Source organism: Carassius carassius, chromosome 14 (genome assembly GCF_963082965.1).
Source record: "Carassius carassius chromosome 14, fCarCar2.1, whole genome shotgun sequence".
NCBI classification, from domain to species: Eukaryota; Metazoa; Chordata; class Actinopteri; order Cypriniformes; family Cyprinidae; genus Carassius; species Carassius carassius.
The window spans coordinates 2,976,776-3,003,684 of record NC_081768.1 but is presented as its reverse complement, the minus strand read 5'-3'; the positions used below and the strand labels follow the sequence as shown (position 1 = coordinate 3,003,684).

Here is a 26,909-nt window from a genome sequence, read left to right as displayed (position 1 = left end):
AGTTGATAATGACAACAACACTCACAGTTAGGTTACACACTTACAATGTCAAGTATGTGTTTCTCTGAAACACACCTATGCAAGAATCTGGTGTTGGGCCGGATATGAAATGCAGATGTGGATTTGCCGTGCCAGTGTGATTATTGATCAAATAATACAAGATATTTTTTTGGAGAATCTTCCAGCGATCATTTAACATCAAAGAAATGGTTTCTTTCAAATGAACCCTCTAAAATGAGAGGAAAATGCCAAAAAACAAGCAACCAAGTTCACTGAATGAAACAGCTCCTTGTAAAGTCTGACAGAGAACGGCTCATGTTGAGGCTGCGCTCTGAGTGAAGTCCAAAATGTTGACTTAAAACAAGCTGTTCCCATAAGCTCCAAAGTACGAGTTTGTGCCCAGTGATGAAGTACTGCACATTCCCACCTATTTTTAGGCCATTACACACTGAAGACCCTGCACGGTTCAAACTTGGACCTATGCATTTTGAACTTCAAAAAGACTTATAAGAGGACTTGTTAGAGGGATTTTTAATTCCGTCATTTCATTTTCCTGACTATTTTAACAATGTCCTTACTATGTTTCTGTGCCTTGATGTCTATGGAGGGTCAAAGAGCTCTCAGATTTCATCAGAAATATCTTCATTTGTGTTCTGAAGATGAATGAAGGTCTTACAGGTTTGGAACGACATTATGGTGTGTAATTAATGACAGAATGTTTGGGTGAACTATCCCTTTAAAAAGCAGGAGACACTATATGTTGTCAGTTTTCTGTAGAATAATAATTATAAACATGCTGTAGGATTTTTCTGGGGGGAATATATGGCAGATTAAAGTGTTTTTGTATTCACTTGGAATGTGTCCCTTGCATTACGTCTAAAATGTATATCTTTAGATCTTAGCCAGAGGTCAACCAATTATGGAGTTTCTAAGAGAAACAAGGAAAATTTGTAGGGTGGGATTTGATTTCATCCATTAGGACGATTAGATTGAACCTCCGTTTCGAGGGGCAATGGAGTAAGTCTTTCTGCTGATGCTCCTGCAGTGCTAAACTATATTACAATCTTGTCGTCTATTTATTTTCACCACCCAGTTTATGCATGTTGGGTATCTTATTTATATCCAAAATAAGTGAATTTTGCACTGAAATATGAAGAATAAATCCGGTAAAGCTGCTAATGGGTGGTCGTCTCATCAACAGACAGCTGTTTTTCGCTGCGCCTGTGACTCCTCAGTACTCAGGAAGCACAGACATGCAAACCGACAATGCAGCTCTTAAATCTGAACTTTTAACATCACTACGCAAGGAAATAATTCAATTGTGAACAGTTTCTGATTTACAGGTGGTTGGAAGGGAATACAAAAGAAGTCAGTAAAAGTTAATCTATTTTGTGAAAGATTAAGAAGATAGAACCTTTTCTTTTGGAATAACATGCATCTTTCAGTGGGGTCAAAATCCAGTGCAGTACAAGCTGTGAATTTCACATAAACTAAACAGAAGATGTTTAACATGAGAACGTATGTGGTTTTCTCTTTCTGTTCTAACTGCACTGAAATGAAAACTTTCTGAAAATGTACTCACACTCAGGCCATCCAAGATTGGGATGAGTTTATGTCTTTATGGGAACAGATTTGGAGAATGTAGCATTCCATCCCATTGTGTGATGATGAATGGGTGCCGTCGGAATCAGAGTCTAAACAGCTGATAAAAACATTACCGTAATCAACACCGCACCAGTCTGGTGAAGTAAAAAACTGCATTTGTAAAAAAAAAAAAAAAAAAAAAAAAAAAAATCATCATGGCATTATTTTGGTGTTTTAATCAGCTGTTAGGACTCTCATTCTGACGGCACCCATTCACTGCAGAGGATCCATTGCTGAGACACTGATGTAAAATCTGTTCTGATGAAGAAACAAACTCATCTACATCTTGTATCATCTGGGGATGAGTGCATTTTCAGCAAACATTCATTTTGGTTAACTTCTTTAACAACTCGAGCAATAACAACTTTGGTTTGCATCTCCCCTTTCATTTGTTCATGCAACATTTAACTTATGAGATGTCTGAAGGAAGGACACCAACTTTTGCTTTGCATTCTTTGTAAGTTAAAATCTGGAAGGGAAAAATATGTACAATCCATCTTCAAGGTTCATCTGAAAACTCTTTGGCATGTGTCAGTCATCAGTGCTTTAAAAACAACTCTTGAAGCTCTCTTCTATACAGTATGGAATACATTTTATAAAAAATAAATTTTTGCTTTTCAACAGCGCCCTGAGGGTTGTAATTGTCTGCTAGTATTGACACAATATCCACATTCGTTCCAGGAAGTCTCTCTTTCCGTCTCTTCAGACCCACTGGCAGGAGGCCTGTCTCATTGAGATCAATGGGATTCCACTGCGAGTCTCTTCTGGCAGGCCACACACTCACCTCGAACATATGCTAGATCACCATCAACGACAAACAAAAAGTTTCAAACCTCCGAAAAATCTGGAGAATATTCTTTTCTTCCACATATGGAAGGCTGGAGGGTCTGGGTCTTAGGAGAGAGCCGGGGTGAAGGTAGCAGCTTATTGGATTTTCTGAACCCAATCCAAGCTTTCATTGGCTCTTCTGGACCCAATCCCAGCTTTCATCGCTGTCTTTCCTGTTCTTTTCGGCCTCTATGATCTCTCTGTAATGCCTCCTGAAGAATCCCATCTGAAAAACATAAAAATAATTGGTGAGTGTCGCCATACAGGGTGGGACAGTGGACAAATGACAAAATCATATTCCTTTTCCCAATTTTTTAAAGAAATTGATATTTATATTCAGAATGAATGCTTTAGATTTTATAAAAATAACGCTTTCTAGTAATCCTGAAAGCATAACTGTTTTCAATATTGTTAATAGAATGATTTGTGAAGATCATGTGACACTGAAGACTGGAGTAATGATGCTGAAAATACAGCTTTGATCACAGGAATAAATTACACTTTAAAATACATTAAAATAGAAAACAGTTATTTTAAATTGCAATAATATTTAACAATTTTTACTTTATTTTTGATCAAATAAACGCAGCCTTGATGAGCAGAAGAGACTTCTTTGACTTTGACTGGCGGATCAGATACAGCCAACCTAATGCAATCCTGCTGCCAGACATACGGCCATTAAAATATCCATTTAATCAAATTAAAAAAGAAATTATGAAAATACCAGTCCATTTTTGGGGCCTTAACCCAACACAAGTTAAGATTTCATTATGAAATCCCTCATGACTGATGATATTCAAACTGTAAGAGGAATGTTTTATCATATGTAGGTATCCAAAAATATTTCTACATCCTTCACATTAATAAAGTTATAAGGTGTAATTGATGTCTGGATTGAATGTCTGGATATGTTCACATACAAATGACATTTGATTTGAGCTACAGCGAAGGAGATTTAATGCAATAGGTTATTATTAGACTTAAGAAATTTGGAACGTATAGTAAATATGGTGCTTTTCATTGTACTGAAAACACTGGCTCTGAGCTTTTTTAGTGTTTTCCAGAAGAAAGAAAGCCACACAGATTCGGAACAACATAGTGAGTAAATGATGTCATTTTCGGGTGAACTATCTCTCTGTGAAGTTTGAGTCACTGGAGAGGGAGGGAGTCAGATGACTAGTGAGATAACGCTACTGTAAAGAAGTGTGTCAGCGCAGGAAATATGCCGTTCCTCTTCCTGTGACTCAACAGGTTTGTGTTTGTTTGAATGCGGTTTATTGATTCAGACCCCGGCTCTCTCCAGGCGTTTCCTGACGCTGGAATAGCAGGACATGTGCAGCTCTGGTTGAGGGGGTTTATTTTGGCAGATTTGGGATTTGGGGGGAAAAGTATCCCTACACCGACATTCCAGGATTTGCTCTAGTATTCCCGCTGGAAAGTAATGGAGTGGAAAGGAAAAGAAGGACTTGTTTGAGATCAGTTCGGTTCACTTTTATGTGTTCGTGTAAATTATTTGTTACTTTACAGTCGCTCTAAAGCTCTTTATTGACCCCTCAGGCCAAGACAAACAACAGTAGTGTGTGAATGAGGGACATGTGACCCTCGACAAGTCCAGTTGAGGGAATATCTTTCAAAAACACTAATTCATATCTGCATTATTTCATTGTTTCTGTTTAATGTTCATGCACTAATGTACTGTAAGAACTGTTTACTTCAAACAAAACAATTAATTCGTATCCGCTTTACTCTGCCTTTTTTTTTTTGGTAGAGGATATTAAAAGCAGCCCGATGCTAATTTAGCTGTAACGGGACGTTGCACATGAGCAGGTGGTTCTGCTCTTTTAAGACGGGTCACATTCCCACTATCCTTGAGTTTGCTGAGATGAACTGCTGTCCAGTAGGAAGCATGTCAGGCGTGTGATTTGTACTCGATGTGAAAAGACAAAGTGAACATGACAAGCATTGCCTCATCTGGAAGTCTGTGTGCTTTGGACCATTGAGGACAGATATGTAGCAGAAAGTCTGATGTATATTTGCATGGTCCAACACTGTCTGATGGTTCTGGAATAATGTTTCTATCAATCATCCTTAAATATGTCTTTAATTCTAAAATCAGTGAGAAATGACAAGATGATCAGTCTATCTATCTGTCTGTCTGTCTGTCTGCATTCTGTAATTTGTGATTTAAAACAAATTTATCATCTGGAATAAATTGTAAAACTTTTTTTCCCAAAATTTTTTTACATTTACAAATATAATCAGCTGAAAATATATCAGTAAGTTCACAGCACACGGTTACATTTTTTTTTAATTATGGTCATATATATATATATATATATATATATATATATATATATATATATATATATATATATATATATATATATATATATTCATATTTTTTTAAATTTAAATTGTGAAAACATGGATGAAAAATATCTTTGTTATATGACAACCCCTAAAATAATAACAAATATTCTCAAAGTAATAATAATGATAATGACAAAGTGCAAGGATGTAATGGTAGCGGTCATAATAATAATAATAATTATTATTCACATTATAATTTTTACTACCATGACTGTATTGATTGTGTAAATTGAAGAAATTATGACAGAAATATCTTTATATTTTATAGTAAAATGTACTTTTATGTTGTTATTATATAATATGTGTCTCTGGAACACAAAAGCAGTCTGAAGTCTCTGGGTATATTTGTAGCAATAGCCAAAAATACATTGTATGGGTCAATATTATAGATTTTTTTTTAATGCCAAAAATCATTAGGATATTAAGTAAAGACCATGTTCCATGAAGATATTTTGTAAATTTCCTACTGTAAATATAGTAATATGCATTGCTAAGAATTCATTTGGACAAATTCAAAGGAGATTTTCTCAATATTTTGATCAGATTTTCAAATAGTTGTATCTCGGCCAAATATTGTCTGATCATAATAAACCATACATCAATGGAAGCTTATTTATTCAGCTTTTAAATGATGTATAAATCTCAATAAAAAAAATTGACACTTGATTTTGTTGTCCAGGGTCTCTCTCTCTCTCTCTCTCTCTCTCTCACACACACACACACACACACACAGACACACACACACACACACTGTGTATATATATATATATATATATATATATATATATATATATATATATATATAATTATATTATTATTATTACTTTGAATGTAAATCTTATAAAATAGTAACATGTGTCTGTCATCCTTCTATCATAAATGTCGAAAATTAGTCAATTCTTTTTATAAACATCCATATTGCTTAAAGTCGTTGATTTACAGTTTGTGGACGGATCCTATTTTTTCATTGTAAAGTGACCGTAATTTTCAAAATATAATGATTATTTCCCAAAAGGTGTGGGTGGTGACATTTCTAAACGTATTGTAATGGTCGCTGCATTCTTGCCAACCCTAAATCTAGGGTTATAGGAATGTTGTTTAAGCCCCTGAATCCAGAGCAAACCCGGCCGCTGCTACAGAACCAACAAGGATGTTGAGAGAGAAACATGTGTCTGTCTGAAGCGCTACCTTCCAGAGCAGCACCGCCAGCAGCAGGAAGAGGAGGATTCCCACGAGGAGGCTGATGGCGATGATCCATCCCACCACGTATCCCCTGGGCTCCTGACTGTGAAGAGCCTCAAACACCAGCTGCAGGACGACACAGAGAGTGTGAACATACACACACACACACCAGACGGACACCACATTCAGCATAAGCTCACTGACCTAAATAAACATATTACAGATCGCCATTTCTCAGCAGGACCCGAGATCAGACTTCACAGACTGTATGAGTCACCGTGTCATTTCCTGAGTTTTATAATGTCTGTGCTGAGTCTACAGTATATTGGGTGTTGACTCGATCAAAAGGAAATGAGATTTCATTCTTCAAATCCAACAAATCAATCAAACACAGATCTGTGAAGGTCTAGATCATCACAGACGGAAGACAGGAAGAGTTCATTTTGTTTACAACTGGATGTCATTATTTGAAGTCTGGTTTAAATTAATGACTATTTTTGCATGAGCCTTGCCTCTGAATAACATACATACACATAGTTTCATGCACAATATGTGTTATATGGCATACGTGCTCGCTGACCCTTAAATGTGGAAGAATTTCACCTCATAATGTACTGCCACAAAAACACAGCAAACAGTTCCCTCGGTGGATCTGGATGGAAATGTTGCATGAAAAGCTAGCAGAAAATCCCAGTCTGGAGTGGGATGCTAGCCAGAAAATTCTCGCTTCAGCTTCTGGCCAAAATTTCATTTCTTGTACACGAGGGTCGACGGAAAAAAACACATTCAATCAAAATCACAAATAAGAGATAAAGAGACCTGAAACTGCTGGTGTTATTTTAATATTATTTTCTTACTATTATAGTATTTGATCAAATATTTTTTTATATATATATACACTTTAGTCATTTTTATTAGTATTTAGCATTTCTATTTAGTAATTATTTAACATTTCTATTAGATTTATTTTTTATTTTTTTAGTATTTAAATAATAGATAATAAGATTTCTTACTTTTTCTTTTTAATATTTACATTTTATTTCAGCTTCATTTCAATGAACAACATTTACTTTTAATAATTTTAGTTTGAGTTACAAATAAGAAAATGCTATATATTAACCTCTCTCTCTCTCTCTCTCTCTCTGTCTATATATATATATATATATATATATATATATATATATAATGTCAGTATGAATTGAAATATTATTAATATCAAATCATCTCAATTCTATATTCTGTAATTTTTAATAGTTTTGGGGGTTCTATTTATTTAGCTTTCATTTATTTTGAATGGTTTTAGTTTTAATAATTTTACTACTTAAGACTAAACCTATTTTATTTCAGTTAGTTGCCAAGGCAAAATCTTTTAACGTGTAATAGTTTAAGTCTTAGTTAAAAAATAAAAACAAAATGCTAGATACTAACATCAGCAATGAAGATATGAGCTGTAATATCTTCCTCTGCGTGCTGTCTTCAGGGTTACACATTTCTATAAGATCAGACTTATTTTTATTCAATGGAAACTAAAGCGTAAGATATAAATATTGCACTAAAAATACCTCAAGCATTTGTTGAGTTCAGCTGACTAAACTAATGATAAAGCAGCATATAAAGGTTTAATGCTCACAGTTGTCTGTCATTTCCAATTAGTTCAAGTTGCTGTGAACATGATGGAAATGATATAGTTGAAACACACTACAGGACTGCTCTGTATTAATGTTTATATGTGGGCAATGCCTTTTGTAAATGAGAGTAGCATGTCCAGCGTTTGCCCCAGGGAGCGTCGTCTATGACTTAATAACGGATTGCTTTGGGACCAATGCATTTCCTAAGTGCTGAGGGCAGAAGGGGGCGCAGACACTTTAACAGCCCTATTAGGAATTGGCCACTGCATTACAAATGGGGGGCTGAAACCCAATCAGCTGAGCGAGATGCCATGGCACCAGACACCAAAACACAGTCCCATATTCCTCCAATCAATCGGCACACCAAGAAGCGACTGTTCTCAAGCACAGCTGTAGAGTAAAAAAAGAGCCCGAACAGCAAACTCGACCCAGATCTCAGTGGCTCTACTACGAGCCAATGAGCTCAGAATCATGCGATCAGATGCCATTTCATTTTCTTCCGTGCATCAGGGGTCCTGATCACTTTCAAAGACAAAGTCTCTGAAGTTCTGAGGCCAGTTTAGAGTAATTGTACAAATATGCTTGGCAAGAGATGCTTGAGCGTTGGATTGGATTATTAATGCGTTTGATCACTTACAGAAATCTCCTCTGGGAGTCCGGTTGAGACCTCCACGGCCCTGTCGTCCAGCTGGACGTGACCTCGTGTCACAAACTGGATCACAGAGAAGCTGTCCTGCAAAACCACACACCAAGACAGACCAGGTTCATTATACTTAAAACCAAAACTTAAAATTAAAACCACTAAAAAAATGTAACTGAATAAAATAAAAATAAAATTCACTGAAATAAATTATTTCAGATGGCTGCCAAGACAACATTTCTCCCTTTTTTTTTGTTTAACTTCATGTGATAAAATAACTAAAGCTAAATCTTAAATAGCAATTAATAAAAATATAACAAAACAAAAAACACAAAAAAAAATGACAAAACACAACAAAATTACTAAACTAATAAAGCTGCCAAAGTTACTAAACCTTAAACTAAAATTAAAATGAAATGCTATAATGAAACAATAATAGTATCTCAATGATAATAAAAGAACACATTTAGACAGACACATTTGCACAAAATAAACAGTGCTAATTTAGTATTATTATAGTATCTATTACCATGTTCAATAAGCTTATACTGAAAAATTTCATGGTCTATTAATTTTGTTAAGTGCTTGTTTATTTATTTAACTATAATTTTTTTAATTAAATATATATAATATATATATATATATATATATATATATATAATATATATACAGTATATATTTAATTAAAAAAATTATTATATTATATATATATATATTTAGCAACTTATTTCAGTTTATGTAATTTTTGTACATAATTTCTATTTTTTATCATTTTGAAGTTTCAATTTTTTCAATTAGTTTATTATTTTTTTAAATTGTGATGAGGTTTATCATTGAATATTTATTTTTATTTTTATTTCAGCTTTATTTCAAATATTCTAAAACAATGTTTATTCATTTCCATTAAAAATGACAACACTAAATGAAAATGTACATTGCTCAAGCGTTTCCATTACTACTGCGTTGTATTTTGTGACATTTGTTGTAGTAAAATATCACTGTTGTTTATCACTTTGTGATTAGGTTTTATTTGCTTTATTAATTAAATCTAGTGTAAATTTAAATGTTGAAGTTTGACTGATCTGTCACAATAAATGAAATCCTTATGGTATCTGTGCCAGATAAATATTTAGAATAATAATCTTTTTTTCAGTAGCTTGTCATGTACAGTAGCTAGCTACATTTGATTTAACTAAAGGTTGTCAGTTGACTGATAATGAAGGTAAACACCTGTTAGCTAATGTTTAAGCTATTACTAAGGTCAGCCTGACAGTATTTTAACTAATACTAAAGTAGTTTAGTAGCTTGTTGCTTCAATTCAACAACACTTAAAAGTCTTAAATCGCAGACTCTTGCACTGACACTTCAATAACTTTTTACTTCATTACAGCAATCATTCACCTTCTGTAGTATTTCAGTGTTCAGTAGCATTTGCACATCTATACTCGTGGCTTCCTCTTTGGCCTGAGAGCTCAGACTGCAGGAAATAGTAAGACACGCTCTGCCAGGCCGGTCACAGTCCTGTTGACACAGGATACCATCAAAGATTCACCCGTTCAGCAAAAAAATTGTGTTTTATGGGGCAGTAAATTCTGTGATCCACTGCACTAATGTACATGCATTGACAAAAATGCCAGGCAAACAACATTAAATATGCAAATATGGCTTATTTCCAAGTGCTAAATGCATTTTAATGCCATTTTCTCAAGCAGTGTTTTGTCATACCAGAACTTTTCTGCCTGATTTGGTGAAGAATGCAAAAATTGTGTGGAAGATGCTCTTCTTGTCGTGAGGGATTGTGCAGGGTTTGGGGTTCCTGTGCCACGTGCAGTTCCCTCGACCTTCAGATACCTGCAGACAGACAGAAAACAAGAAAATGAGCCGATCTCACAGCTCATTCTCAGCTAAATATCACCGGATTACACTTACTCATAAAACAACATTAGTTATTTGACTAACAAACATATCAATGAGCATTATTTTAGTGTTATTGAGATATTATAGTTTTTATTTTTATATTTTCAGCTTTCATTTTAATTCCAATTAAAGTTTTCTTGTCTGTTTTTGACATTTTTTGTATTTATTTATTTTTTTAATACCTCTATATAGTTTTCATAATAATTTATTTTGGTTTTATTTTTTAGTTATTTTAGTAAATCAAGCTAAACTAAATACAAATTTGAATTTTGTCTTGGTAACTAGCTGTAAACATTTGTTTTTATGGTTTTAATTTCAGTTTTTAGTTTATTAATAATAGCCCTGATTTCAATCATTATTATTTGAGTACTGGAGAAATTACTGATCCGTTTTAAGAAATAAAAGTTGGCAATAATTAGCAATCACATAGAAAGAGAGGGAGATCTGATCTTCCAGGTTTGATACAGATTGTATAATTGAGTTGAAAATAAGTGTTATTTTATGTGTCCTAAATTTATCCTGTTACAGCTGCTTTATAACAGAATTTCGGATTGGCCTCATTGTTGAAGTTTGCATCATTAATTTTACTTTCCTGTTTAATAATGTCAAGCTGTTTTGAAACAGTCTGTATTGTATTAAGTGCTTCAAAAAAAAAGTTTTAAACTGGCTTACTCAAATATTTGAGATGCCATAACTTGGGTCTACTGAATTGAATTTGTGATGGTACCTAGTTATTCAAATCTACCAGATTTTTTTCACTTCGAAGTTCATAATTATTACTTTTTTAAATAAATGACTTAATATGACTTAATGCCTCATGTTTTAAGTGTAAAAATGTTTCACTAAAAATATTAAGTAGATGATAGAGTGCTGGATGACTGGAAGCTGATTTGCTGAGATGCTCAGACATTATCATTTATCCAGTGAGCTCAGACCTGCTAAGCAATTCAGAGAAGGAAAGGAAGTTGTTTCCCAGCGGAAGTTGGGAAGCATTTCTCTGACAGCATGTCCCATCTGGAGTGATTTAATGTCTCGCGTCCCCTTCCTCCCCCTTGCCCCGGGGAACAATTCACCTATTCCTTTAACCAGCATCCTTTCCAGTCAGACCTCCATTGAGGAAAGCATCTGAAGACCTCACATTGTCTTCTCTGAAGTCAAAGGAAGGATCTCTGCCCATTTCATTCATAATTTTACAAGTCAACAGTGTGTCATTTATGGGCTGATTTCAATACAGTACTCTTTTAAAACCTAGCGACTTGCCACCCTAGATAGTGTTTAAAAAAATATAAACTCAGGCTCATTGGAAAAACACTTTTGCAAAATGATATTACATTATTTCTTGCATCTTTTGCTTTCAGACTAAAATGTGAAATGTCTGGGGAGTGGCACTAAAACTGCTTGCAGGAATCTGGCAGTGTTTTATTATGCACATATGGTGGCAGTTTGGAAACTAAATATCTGGTGAGTGTGGTGCTAAAAGCTACACTATGCCCTATCTTAAACCTACACTATACAAATGCTGGGTTGTTTCAACCAAACTTTAGGTCAAATATGGACTTAATTGAAAAATTTAACCCAATGGTTGGTTTAGTCCATATTTGAACCAAAGTTGGGTTGAAACAACCCAACATTTTTTTTAGAGTGTAACCAATAGTCTCAACAAAACAAATGGGAGATTGAAACCCATATTACTGAAGCAACCATGCCATTCTAGCTTCCTTTTACAAGTTTTTGAGTGAGCTCTTTTATCTTGACTTGAGTGTAATGCTGTACCAGGTGAGCTACTGAGTTAGTTTACTATGTCAGAAAAGCGATAGATGTGAAACTGGTTATGTGATGCAGCTGGAAACTGCTGGAGTATTGCAGTGTATACGTCTGTTTTTTGGGAGTTTAGTAAAAATGGTAGATGTATGTTTTTCACATTAAAATCACAGTGTTGATTTTTGGCGAATTGCATAGAAACCAACGGGTCAATTTGATTGTAGGCACAATACTTTGCATGCACATTCATGATCCCAAATGAGTAAAAAGTGAGCAAATGTCATAAATAAATACTTTAATTAGTGTTTCAAGCTGTTTAAATGTTGGTCAAATTGATCTGAACACAAAATGAGGGTTGAAAGGCAGCTCACTAGGTTCTGATGTCACATAACCCTTTCTAAGACATCTCATCAGCATCGAGGGACCAGCCCAAGCTGTTTGGGTATAAATGCCCCATATGTTTTCAGTCATGTGAGGAGTGGAATTCCTCCACGTGTGCATTTTTAATTAGACCAAGTGTTTATGCCTGGGAACCTCCGCTCCTTCTTAAATAGAGTTACTCAGCATTGCCACTGTGCTGCAGGTTATTTAGGGTGAACAGAAGCTTTCCCCAAGTGTCCCATTCCACCCTTTCGTGCAAACCATTTAATCCTTCTCGTAAGTGTTTCCATATGGGACGTACAGGGTGGGATACAAACCTCCCCTGTCCTCCCATTCACAGTAAACAGGATGATCCCTGGCCTGATCTAGCAATATGGCCGATGCAAGAGTTAAATCAACAAAGTACCTGTATGTGGTGCTGGTCTAGAATTTCTACCCACTGTATTAGCTTATTGTGAGTTAACTACCTAAACCCATCTCTTGCCTCTGAATTCACTTTAAGCCTGAGGATGTTGACCTCACTGTATGAGAAGAGAATATAATCAACACGCTGCCCTCGTTTCTATTGATAAAATATAGATAAAGCCTAACCGTATATTTAGCTTCAAAACATGCATCAATTGTGGCATTTATAAAGTACTGTAAATAATGTAATCTTATACTTAACCTTAAGTAGAAACAATATTTTACAGGTATTATATAAGTACGACATAATTGACACTGGACCATAGGATTATTGAAAACGCAATGCATGTAATACAGGCATAATGTGAAACCTTGCATTTTTAGTAATGCACCAATCTAGCTTCAATTACTCCACTTATATCCCAGGATTATGAAGTTAAGTTTTGTTTCTCTTACTTTGCCAATTAACCCTCAATAAGCCTATGGCACCATTTTGAATGTGTTTGTTTGGAAATTATGTTGCAAAATCATAAGGAATAACTGATGACAGGGCCATGAAATTGTTGCAAACCAAACCAATGCACCCTAAGGTTGCAATGCAGCTATGAAGCAATTTGCGGTCATTTTCATTCATTCACATTAAACTCTACATTAACTGATCTCTGCACACACTGTGAGTTTGGGTGTAAAACTCAACATGCACAGTCTAATAAACCTGTTGTCAACAAAACAGAAGCTACAGTTTTCTGCCAAAATAAAAGCTTGATGTTTTAATGTTTGAAAATGAAGAAATTAAGACAGCAACAATTATAACTGTATTGTGATTTTATATATTATATTGTAATTTTATAGTTGTACTAAACAATAGAACTATTAGAACTATTATTAATAGAACTATAAATTATTATTATTATCATTATTATATTTCTTACATTTTTTTTTACACTGAAATATTATGATTAATGTTTATTTATAATAAATAATTAAATAAATAAAAAAATAAAATAAATATTTTTTATTGCAATAATTTTTATCAGAGAAATTAGATTTCGCAATTTAATGTTTTTTTCCCCAAATCATACAGCTCTATAAGTACAGTGAGTATCTTGCTTAAAATAGCACAATACTAGCTTAGAAAGCACAAGGTGAATTGATATGGAAATATCTCTCTAAGACTGTCAACCATCAAAAAATAACAGTGCTGTGGTGTAACTCAAAAGAACCCAATAATACCTAGCATGAACAGGTCGGAGAAACCACTTACAGCACAAACAAGTGTGATGAGAATGGACAGCTGTATAACTGATGTGAGCGATGAGAATGACGTCTAGCTACAGAAACAAGCGCATGAGTGGAAGGAACTCACTTGTGTGTCAATGATATGGAACATATCTGCTCCGTTGCCAGCCATGCGGTTGGGTATCCTGATGTCCACCGTGGAGCCTGGAAGTCTGCTCGGCCCATTGTTTATCACCTACACAAACAACACACAGGAAACAGACCAACGCTGGGATTTACACTCAACACAACAACTAACAGAGCAAACAGTACACTTCATATACATTCAAAACACATTATAATGCAGCTCGGGTCTGGATTTGTCAAATGTGACATTTTGAAGTCAGATATTGGTCCTTTTGGCTTCTTTAGCTGCAGTGAATATTTGGAAATGTTATTGCACTTAAATTCATTGAAACTACTGGATGAGAACTGAACTGAGCTGGATGATGGAATCGCTGTTTTCTCCAAACCTGCTTTATACATTAACTGAGCTCATTTTAAACATAATTGATTAAATTTACACAGATATGAATAATAGAACTAAATAATAACTGTTGCCATTTTAGAGCTGTTTGATGTCTGTTTGCATCACTGATTCATTATTTTCTTATTTATCACTGTAAAGCTGCTCAGAAACTATTTGTTTTTCATAAAGTCCTATATGAATAAAGGTGACTTGACTTGACAATGAATTATTAAAAAATGTATATAATACAGGCATAATGTGAAGCCTTTCAATAATGCAATAATGAAAAAAATTCAATAATACTACAATCCAGCATCATTTATATATCTTACACCATGATTACTACTTGTTTACATCCAGACATTGTTTTGCCCCATAAAACAATTCCTAAAAGTCTTCACTTGTGCCCCCATTAAGCCTTTAACAAGCCTGTAGGTTTCTGTCATTTAAAGCAGCTTTATTATGGGATAAAAACATTCTCTAACTGAAATAAAGTCATATATAAAAAAAACTATTATTATTTTTTTATTCCAGGTAGCTGCTAAAGCAAAAGTCCTTATTTATTTTAACTTTTATTTAACTCATTTATTTTATTTTAACTTGATTTGCTAAAATAATTACAACTTAAAAAAAAGAATAAAACATACATAAGAAATCTAACAAAAATTAAAATTTCTCTCTCTCTCTCTCTATATATATATATATATATATATGTATGTATATATATATATATATATATATATATATATATATATATATATATATATATATATATATATATATATATAAATATATAAAATATATAAAACTATATATATATATATATATATATATATCAACCTAATTCAAAATATTAATACAAACTATAGCAGTATATCAATGACACTAAGCAATTAAAATGTTAAACACTTTGGAAACAAGTCATCACAACCTGTGAAAAGTGAATAAATAAATAAATAAATAAATAAGATACCCTTTCAGGGGTTTAATAAACTCTACTAATGTACAGATTCTGCAATAAAATGTACTGAAAAACATCACATCTGAAGTGCATATGAACATGTTGCAGTGTGGGATACCTGAAAGGTGAAGTTGAGCGGCTGAAAGCTGCACTCCATGTCGTCCAGCTGAAGGAAGCGGGATCGGTCCACTGAGTTTCCATACACAAAAGATGTAGGTGTGACCACACTGTAGAAAAGACTTACAGTTAATATGGCAACCGTTCATTGTGCTATATTGTTCTGTCTCTCACTTAACATGATTCATTTGATGTATAATATAGAATACAGGTGCTGCTGACAGAATTACTGTATTTTAGAGAAACATTGCAGCTTTTATACAACCCGAATTCCGGAAAAGTTGGGACGTTTTTTAAATTTTAATAAAATGAAAACTAAAGGAATTTCAAATCACATGAGCCAATATTTTTATTCACAATAGAACATAGATAACGTAGCAAATGTTTAAACTGAGAAATTGTACACTTTTATCCACTTAATTAGCTCATTTAAAATTTAATGCCTGCTACAGGTCTCAAAAAAGTTGGCACGGGGGCAACAAATGGCTAAAAAAGCAAGCAGTTTTGAAAAGATTCAGCTGGGAGAACATCTAGTGATTAATTAAGTTAATTGATATCAGGTCTGTAACATGATTAGCTATAAAAGCTTTGTCTTAGAGAAGCAGAGTCTCTCAGAAGTAAAGATGGGCAGAGGCTCTCCAATCTGTGAAAGACTGCGTAAAAAAATTGTGGAAAACTTTAAAAACAATGTTCCTCAACGTCAAATTGCAAAGGCTTTGCAAATCTCATCATCTACAGTGCATAACATCATCAAAAGATTCAGAGAAACTGGAGAAATCTCTGTGCGTAAGGGACAAGGCCGGAGACCTTTATTGGATGCCCGTGGTCTTCGGGCTCTCAGACGACACTGCATCACTCATCGGCATGATTGTGTCAATGACATTACTAAATGGGCCCAGGAATACTTTCAGAAACCACTGTCGGTAAACACAATCCGCCGTGCCATCAGCAGATGTCAACTAAAGCTCTATCATGCAAAAAGGAAGCCATATATGAACATGGTCCAGAAGCGCCGTCGTGTCCTGTGGGCCAAGGCTCATTTAAAATGGACTATTTCAAAGTGGAATAGTGTTTTATGGTCAGACGAGTCCAAATTTGACATTCTTGTTGGAAATCACGGACGCCGTGTCCTCCGGGCTAAAGAGGAGGGAGACCTTCCAGCATGTTATCAGCGTTCAGTTCAAAAGCCAGCATCTCTGATGGTATGGGGGTGCATAAGTGCATACGGTATGGGCAGCTTGCATGTTTTGGAAGGCTCTGTAAATGCTGAAAGGTATATAAAGGTTTTAGAGCAACATATGCTTCCCTCCAAACAACGTCTATTTCAGGGAAGGCCTTGTTTATTTCAGCAGGACAATGCAAAACCACATACTGCAGCTATAACAACAGCATGGCTTCGTCGTAGAAGAGTCCGGGTGCTAACCTGGCCTGCCTGCAGTCCAGATCTTTCACCTATAGAGAACATTTGGCGCATCATTAAACGAAAAATACGTCAAAGACGACCACGAACTCTTCAGCAGCTGGAAATCTATATAAGGCAAGAATGGGACCAAATTCCAACAGCAAAACTCCAGCAACTCATAGCCTCAATGCCCAGACGTCTTCAAACTGTTTTGAAAAGAAAAGGAGATGCTACACCATGGTAAACATGCCCCGTCCCAACTATTTTGAGACCTGTAGCAGAAATCAAAATTGAAATGAGCTCATTTTGTGCATAAAATTGTAAACTTTCTCAGTTTAAACATTTGCTATGTTATCTATGTTCTATTGTGAATAAAATATTGGCTCATGTGATTTGAAAGTCTTTTAGTTTTCATTTTATTAAAATTTAAAAAACGTCCCAACTTTTCCGGAATTCGGGTTGTAGCTTAAACTCTCTGAAACTATTCCATGTGTCTGTAGATTGTTGCATAGGTTTGTCTTTATGTACTAAATACATTCTTAATAATCATATACTGATTACAGAAACCGTATGAAGTTAACTTGTTAAATGACATAAAACAGACTTTGATCTGATTTTACATAGAACCCCTGGAGATCATGTTTATATATTAAAGTGTAGCCTCATCTAAAACATTACAGGGAGGACGTCCTCATTATCAGCCTGTACATCTTGCTGTGGAACATGTTGTGTATTTAAGCCTCATTCATCTGCGAAACAAGCGAGTCTGTAACTTTGAAAAACTCCAGCGCTGCAAATGAATTGGTGCCAAAAAAGAAATGTGCATGTAAGTGGGCCGCAAATGTGTCTGCTGTTATCAGACGTCTGGAAGTGTAATGGGCTGCAAAGCTGTTACTGGAATAGTCCGTTAAAAAAATGAAAAGAAAACTTTTATTATGTACTTACCCTCGTTTATAAACCTGTATGGACTGACTTTCCTACGAAGCACCAAAGATGTTGTGAAAAAAGTTCACTCTGATCTTATGCATTCAATTAAAGTGTTTATTTTTGGTAATCAGGCTTGGAATAAAGCACACAAGTCATAAAGTCTACTTTTAAGGCATTTTTTTGTAGTTTTGAACACAAAGGTCAATAAATAATGATAAATGTACATTTTTGGCAGGACATTTTCTTTAAGACGCTTCATGAAGTGTAAATCTTACCCTGTGATTGTTGTGTCCACCTCATGTACCAGCGGTATGGACAGCTCCAATGTGTTATCATGAAGAGTGCTATCATGTTCTGGATTGGCACTAGGGAAGAAAAAAAACACATTAAATGCATGCATTAAATTGATCAAAAGTGACAGTTAATACATTTTATAAAGATTTCTATTTCAAATAAATGCTTTTCCATTGAACTTCCTATTGATCAAAGAATGCTAAAAAGAAATGTCAAGGTTTCCATAAAAATAATTAGCAGCACAACAGTTTTCAACATAATCAGAAATGTTTCATGAGCAGCAAATCGGCATATAAGAATGATTTCTGAAGATCATGTGACACTGAAGACTGGAGTAATGATGCTGAAAATTCAGCTTTGCATCACAGGAATAAATGACATTTTACAATATATTCAAATTCTAAACAGTTATTTGAAATTATACAAATATTTCACAATATTAGAATTTTTTCTATATTTTTATCAATTAAATGCAGCCTCAGAAGAGACATTTAATAATCTCACTGACCGCACACTTATGAACAGGTACTGACATGCTATGTGTCTTTAGCATGATTGTTCTTACAGTGTAATTGATTCAGTTTATGCTGATATATGTACATTATGAAAGCTGCATTTGCCTCACAGAGAGCCTAACGATATACCTAAGCAAAGAAAACACATCTGGCCAGCATTAGATTAATATCATCATCATGACTTCAATATAAAGGCAAACCTCTTCAATTCTCTCAAAACTGCCAAATAGGGGAAAGTCCTAATGCCTAATCTATCTAGTTGCTTCGTATATAAACAATGACATCCACTAATGTGGACTGATGCTGTGAACCATGTGTATTTTAATCATAGAAATAAATCATGTATTTTAAAGAGTGGAAAGTTCATTAAATCGAGAGTTCACCTTCTAGCATGAACTAGAAATAGCAGCGTCTCATTTTCACCGGACAGACGACTCGTGTCGAAAAGCACTGATAGATGGTACTGAAAAAATAAAAATGGTTAAAAATACATGGTTAAATGGAATTGCACTTTAATTAACTAGATCACCAAGTAAATCATTATGCCATTAAATTGACATACTACCTTGGTTTGCGCTCTCATGAAAGGAAATCCAACGCTGCACTTGAGGAAGTCCAGCTCTACCAGCATACAGGAAATGCCCTTCTCTTCCTGGAGCCCAAACAGACAGAGAAAACACCAACAGACAGTGAGAATAACCAGCTGAAAACTTCTAAAGCTGTACTAATTCGTTGAGATCCCAGCAGAAAGTCACCAACCACAGAGCTTTCCTCAAGCTATGCTTAAAACAATACCAAAAAGGAAAAAAAAAGTCAAAAGAAACCCAAGAAATCACTGACTGCCATGCAAACATACAGCAGGCGTGCAAATGGTTCACTGTTTACTGAAATAAAGCTATTGCAAGCTGGATTCAATATGCATTACAATTATGTTTAGATCTCCAATTTAGCTATTTCACACACCTGTTGACTGTATGCGACACATGCATGGTTAATTTAAGATATCAATAATAATAAACACACTGGGGAAAAATAAATATGCACTAACTTTTGGAGTTTAAAATGGGGTTAAAAACAATTAATATTCAATAATATGCTTGATCTGACAGCACTGACCCTATCGGATGAGAACAAATCTTGAACTGAATTGAGCTGAATAATGACACTATTGTCTTCTGCAATGCTGTTTTATAGCTGAACCTACATTTGGTTCATAACTAATGAACTTTGCAGCATTCACACTGTTTTAGAATTAAAAAAATTAAACTGAATTAAATAATGATCTGAGCTTAATAATGATGCAATGTACTTCAATAGAGCATCTTTATAGCTGAACTAGTTTTATAAAGTATTTAATGAACTTTACAATATAGTTATTTTAACTGAACTGTATCAACGATGACTCTGAATTAGGTAGAATTTTTTTAAATTTGTTTTATAACTGATGAAGTTCACAATATCAAATCAAACTGAGCTGAAACATGACACTTATCCTCTACAGAGCGTGCTTTTAATAACTGATGAACTTTGCAACATCAACACTCCTATTGAACTGAATTGAAACAACACTGAACTAAATTGTAAAGAACAATGACACTATTTTCTTTAGCTGCTTTATAGCTGAAATATAATGTTTCACATGTGATAAATTTTGCAACGTAAACACTGCTCTTTTCATGTTTACTAATGAGAAGCTGCTTTGAAACAAACCGTGTAGCATGAAGTGCTATATAAATAAATGTGACTTGACGCATAATACATAAATAACTGTATCCTCACATGCATTGTAGACTAGGAGAACAGTAACAGGGACAATTGCCAGTTTGAGTTGAGAGCTTTCTCTAAACACTGCAGAGCAGCACCAGCTGGTTTTGGTAAACAGTTGAGATTCGACCCCGTGAGGAGAGAGCATTCTTTGAGCGAGAGTTCACCAAGTTGTCCTTTTACAGAGAAGAGAGCCTTCAGGAATCTATCAGGGCCACTGATAAACCAGACGGCCTCACGCTGCTGGAACAATGCAGAGGATGAGCGCTTAACTCTGGGATCTCCACTTCCACGTGAGGTCCTGCACGTGTTCCCATTCTTGAGTTTATAGTGAAGCTATTCTTAGCAATGTTGCAGCAATAACAAGAAGTGGTGCCGGAGAAAATACATCAATAAATAGTCAAAGCAGCTGAGGGCGTGAAGGAAAGCCTGGGACTGTTTGCACTTGGTGGCTCTCTGGGGAAGAGTTTGAGGCTTTGGCCTCACATTCTGCACTCATTTGGAGCGTTTGTGCGAACACCCTGGCTTCCCCAGATTTGAGTATTGCTAACTTACAGCAGGGCACCTTGACGGGCGGCACTGCAGAATAAATGTGGCCTGTTAATCACCTCTGAGTTCAAGAGTGCGCTGTGGTCGTCAACTTGTGGTCTGCGGTCCATATCCAAACCGGATCATGCATTTCTACACTTTCTGACTGTAGTTCAGCTTATTCCTCAAAACATGATTAGGCACAGATATTCAAACATACACTACCATTCAAATGTGGTCTTCTTTTAATTTATATTTACTAAAAGATATTTTGACCAAATATGAACCAATATTTACCTAAATATATTTATATATTAATATATATATATTTCTCAATAAAGCTTATTCTGATTCATAACGTTATAAAATATTTCTGTTTTAAATAAATAAACGTTCATTTAAACAAAGAATCGGCAAAAATGTTTAATGGTTTCCATAAAAATAGATAATAATAATATTGTCACTACTACTACTACTAATAACAATAATAATAATAAGAAGAATCGCATTAATAATAATAAATATTTCTTTAGCATTAAATCAGTATATTAGAATGATTTCTGAAGGATCATTTGTCACTGAAGACTGGAGTAATTATGCTAAAAATTCAGCTTTTCTCACAGAAATACTGTAAATTAGTTTAAAATATATTCAAAAAGAAAACAGTTATTTTAAATCTGAAAAAATATTTAACTATATATTTATATACATATACAACTATATACAGCACTTTTTCCCTTGTCTGGCCCCAGTGAGGAGACATACCCTTTGTCTTCATCAAATGGACTTAAATAAGCCAGACACGGACACAACGTCCTCTAAAGCACTAGCAGGAAAACCCAAGGACAACTTGAGTTCAAGAATCTCCTCTATTTCCTTTGCCAAACAAACGGTGCTCCCACGGAGGAGAGCAGGCAGCAGGGAAGAGCACATGTTTATTAGTGACATATTAGTACTATTTAATAATGGTTTTCTGTGTAAATTATACAGTATATTTAATATTTCCAGCATCATTGCTCCAGTCTTCAGGGTCACATAATCTTCAGAAATCATTCTAATATGCTGATTTGCTGCTCAAGAAACATTTCTGATTATTATCAATGTTGAAAACAGTTGTGCTGCTTCATATATTGTAGAAACTGTACAGTATATATTACAGACCCCAAACTTTTGAACGCCAATATTTCACAAGCATATGCCACAGACTTTTCAGCATTAAATCTATTGTTGAAAAACTTCAAACCTTTAAAAAAAAAAAAAAATGGCAATTAAATGTCACATTTCTAGTGTTTTGTCACTAGTGTTTGGGTAACTGGTGTTTATGGAAGCACATGGGTAGCAATATTCAATTTTGAATGTAATGTGCAAAAGGACAATGCAATATAAAAAATGGCAATGCATTTCTGTATTTACCATAGACTGTATAAAAACATGGACGTAGTGTCCGTGACGTCACCCGTAGACTCCTGAAGTATGTTTTTGAAGCCTAAAGTGTGTAGAGCGGGCCGTCGCCATCTTGGCAGCGCGTCACCGCGCGACTCTCCCGGACAATCAAAAATGGGCAAAAAGGTGGGAGCTAGTTGCTGTAGCCACACCCACCTAGCACGACGGCAGTGTCAGCAGCGGCAATCCACCTGTCACTCAAGTGGCTACGCCCTTAATTATGCAGAACTTTAAGTCTTAATATAATTTAAACGGATGAATTATAAAAAAATTCACCCCCTCACAGTTGTCATGAAAGGCAAAATTAGCTATTTAAACCAAAATCATTTTTTGAACCAGGCTGTAAACATGTTTTTCCTGTTGTAAAGTTGGCCATTTTAACATGGGGAGTCTATGGGACTGACTCCCTTTTGCAGCCAGCCTCAAGCGGCCAGTCGATGAATTGCAGTTTTAGTCACTTCCTTATTGGCCTCACGAGAGAGAGCGGGAGGTTGGCGCTCGGTATTTACATTTACATTTTCCAATACATTTGTGCAACGTTTGGTGCAAAATAAAAAATTAAATTACATAATTTTCATTAGCCATTTTATAAACTAGTTTTAATATGTAAAATGAATACTAATTTTAACCCTTTATAAATTGGAAAATTTAAATGAAAATGTATTACAGAAATGATTAGATATGTGTAACATGTTCAAGCAAAAACTGTGGCAAAATTATCAGTCAAATGCTATTTTTCTTAATTGCATTAACATTCACAGTCAAGACACTTAGGATTGCATTTTCATTCAATGTCCGGCAATGAATGTAGCAAAATTCAATGTGCACATTGAAAATGCATTCCGAGCCGATCACGTCTCCGCCCCCTCCCGCCATGTCAATCACTGCGTGAACAAGGCGGGGCTTGCAGAAGGTCAAGAGACTCAAGACTCAAGAAGAGGATTCAAGTGAGAGAACATGGACAAGACAGTTGGTCCGTGTATGTTTTGATCATTTTGGTTTATGGCTTCAATATTTCATTCGCTTTTGTGGGCGGAGCTGAAACGCTGCTTTCATCTGATTGGTCGAATCACTCCACCTTCAGCTCGGTCTTTTCATTCTTTCAGGCAGAAAAAGAGTCAGTGCGAGTGCGACACTGTAATGTCTGAAACCACCACTCACTGTTAATTAGCATAATATTTGAATCAGATGTAGCTGGGCACATAATTCTTGCTGCTGAGACCTGCAAATTATTTCTAGGTTGTAGTATTGTATGAATATTGTCCCACTGATAAATACAGGGCAAATAGTTCTGTCGCCTTGGATAAAAGTGAATTGGAAATAAAAATCAATAATAGACTGAACAGTTCCATGTCTGTAACATTTACCACTCACATCCTTTAAGTCATAAGGCACTAGGTATGTGTGTGTGACATTAATAAATTATTGTGAAAAATAATATAGTTACATTTCTGAAATAAATTAGTATTAGTTTTATTACATACTAAATTGAATGATTTTTCTCTTTTTAGTATTTTTTGTTGGGCTTGAGAAAGACAACATATATTTACCATATTATGCTACCCATATGCTTCCATAGGTGTTAAGGAAAGATATGTTTTTTTTAAGTCAGTACTGTATTCTCTGTGTGTTATTAAACTGAAACATTAACACATCTCAAATGATGTATGTATTGGCTGTGCGACTGTAAAATAAACTCTTATATTTCATCTCCAGCCAGCTTAATTCCCTCTCTCTGTCTTGTCTTTTAGTGATTCAGTAACCCTGAAGTTAATCTAATCATTTGCTCACCAATTTGAAGGTCTTCTCTTCACCTGCCACAATTTATTAGGACACAATGCAGTTTATCTAATTACACTGAGTGTGTTTCTTTGCCAGAGGGGCCCCGGGGCCAGCTAAACAGAGCAATAGAGCTTCTGAAACCAATTCACTTCTGCAGATGGTTTGGGTTGCAAGACAAACACAGAGACAACAGGAGCTACTATAAAACAAGAGGCGAGCACAAGTTCACACTTGCTCTGAGAGAGACACTTGTAGACCGGTCACATCAACATAGACGCTTCTCACAGAGCTGGGTAATTAGAGGCATCCTGCTGCGCGTATATAATACTACAACAGCAAACAAAGTGCGGCCCCTGTGTCTTCTCGTAATACACTTCCACCAGGACCGTCATGAGGAATTACTTTCAGAAGAGAGAGGTAATGCTGCCGAAATTATCCAATGAAATTTAAGATGGTAAAACAATGTTAAGAGCTCCGTCTGTATCAAAACATAAGGATAAATAGAGAGAAATAAGAGCGCTTAAAAAACATACTCAGGACAAACTATGTTTACGTTAAAGATAATTGAATTCTTTCAGAAAGATTTTGGAATGCAAAAACAAATGATGGTCAAAATGTCAAATACGCCATTAAGGCCAGAACAAAAGATAATGATTTTGAATACTTGGTAGTATTTTTAGAATGCTTTTGTTTTTGGGGTAAATATGTATTTAAAAAAATAAAATAAAATTATGTAAAGAAACTACAGTACATTATACTAGCTTGGAACAACATGAGGGCAAGTAAATAATTAATTTAAGGTGAAATATCCCTTTAAGAAGCAGTATTTCTGTCAGTCAGTCACTGACAGCTCATTTTTGCATCTTTTTTTGTTTCTCTCGTTATAAAAAAAAAAAATTATATATATGATTCACAATTAGGAAACACATGATCAAATATATATACAGTATAACCCATTAAAAGTGAAAGATCATCCATTAAAATGTACAATTCCACTCCTTTGTTTTCTCTTTGAGAAGGCAGATTTGATTTTAAAGAGGTGAAGTTTAGCAATCTTAAAGAGTCTCTCCATTAATCGTCAAACTAAAGGAGGAAATGTTCTTGGTCATGCTGCTGATAACTACAGAATGCTATTCAGCAGAAACAGAAACAGGACTTGAGGGAGCTTACTGTAGGTCAGTGTGAGACACATTTGAGAAGCACAAGATAACGATACACTGACCATCTGCAAGAAACTCTCCACTTCCTTCTGTTTCCACAACTTCCTCTGCTGACCGAATACTTATCTCTTTATCTTCGACACGCTTTTCTTGAATCTGTCCCTTTAGATCATGGATATGATGACCACATAGAAATGAGGATTCAGACTCGTCACATTTTCCAGTGCATATCATTGAACCTATCTGTCACCATTTGGCACGACGTTCATGGCACACCCATGGGCCACTTGGTGCATATTACAAAAATAATGTTTAAAGACTTTATGCAATTTTCAGTAGGTTTAATCAAATTGGTCTTTACCAATGAAAACATCTTAGGAGTCACTGAACTAGTTCCTGGATTTGCAAGTTTACTAATTATATTGGAGTATTCAGTTTAAAGCAAATGAGCAGAATAAACTGCTAACTTCAGCAGCCTGTAAGTCAATAGTCAAAAGGTCTGGTGTAGAGAAACCTATGGCAAATAGAGTTTCACTGACTTACTCTTTGTAAGAAGTTAATGTAGTGAACCTCTCTGGAGAAGTTGAAGTAGATGTTGGTGTCGTAGGCATCATCTCCAGCATTAGAGATGGTTAAATTTAATGACACGTTTTTCACTCCACCAAGAGCCAGACGAGAACTGATGTAACGCCTGAGAAAATGATAGAAAGGAGACCAAGTCAGACAAGGACAACAGGATTACCCGTTAATAATATAGGCACCTGGATTTGTGTATTATGAATATTCAATTGCTTTGTCCCTTCTCTTTTAAGATCTGCTATTTGCTAAATATAATATATATAATTTCTTCATCATATTTCAATAAAATAAAAATAAAATAATTCAATCAAATGATATTCTTAATGAAAAATTATGCCTATTTTAGAACCATCAATTTTTTGCATTGACTTTATGACAGTTTTATTATCAAATTCTCATGACTGTACTGTGAAATTAACAATTATATTATTTTAATTTTAAATTACCTACTTAATATTTCACTGATGTATTTCTTGTAACACTACATTTTGATGATTTAAATAACACATTTTTTTAATAAAAAGAAATGTAACTTTGCATAAAGAAAAAATAAGCCAAATTTAGTATAATTAATATTTTTGCATTGTGACAGTTTTCAAGACAATTTGGCCTACAAATTATTATTACTGTAATGTGAAAATAATTTTTGAATTTTTTTAATCAAATTATTTATTATTATATATTACTGTAGTACTTAGTGTAACACCAATTTTATTTTATAATTAATTGAATTAAATGAATAATTAATTAAAATTAAATTAAATATTGCATATGAACAATTTAACTTTATTTAGTATTCTATATAAAAATTAAGCACATTTTACAAGTAAATTCTCATGAATATGACCCTGGACCACAAAACCAGTCTTAAATGGCACAAGTATATTTGTAGCAATAATGCCAAAAATCAATGGGATATTAAGCAAAGAACATG

The 26,909-nt window shown here is 34.6% G+C and overlaps 1 protein-coding gene across 1 annotated transcript in view; it reads right to left on the bottom strand.

Moving 5' to 3' along the window:
- Positions 1–849: 849 nt before the first annotated feature.
- Positions 850–26,909, bottom strand: part of LOC132156722 (integrin alpha-9-like) — an 84,262-nt gene continuing 58,202 nt past the window's right edge. Inside the window, exons 18-28 of the mRNA XM_059565705.1 lie at positions 25,940–26,087; positions 19,285–19,371; positions 19,103–19,182; positions 18,186–18,275; positions 15,583–15,691; positions 14,123–14,230; positions 10,018–10,143; positions 9,694–9,813; positions 8,290–8,385; positions 6,031–6,150; positions 850–2,698 (exon numbers count right to left, since the gene is read on the bottom strand). Of these exons, the coding sequence (XP_059421688.1) occupies positions 2,600–2,698; positions 6,031–6,150; positions 8,290–8,385; positions 9,694–9,813; positions 10,018–10,143; positions 14,123–14,230; positions 15,583–15,691; positions 18,186–18,275; positions 19,103–19,182; positions 19,285–19,371; positions 25,940–26,087 (1,183 nt within the window). The 3' untranslated portion in view covers positions 850–2,599. The remainder of the gene's footprint in view (positions 2,699–6,030; positions 6,151–8,289; positions 8,386–9,693; positions 9,814–10,017; positions 10,144–14,122; positions 14,231–15,582; positions 15,692–18,185; positions 18,276–19,102; positions 19,183–19,284; positions 19,372–25,939; positions 26,088–26,909) is intronic.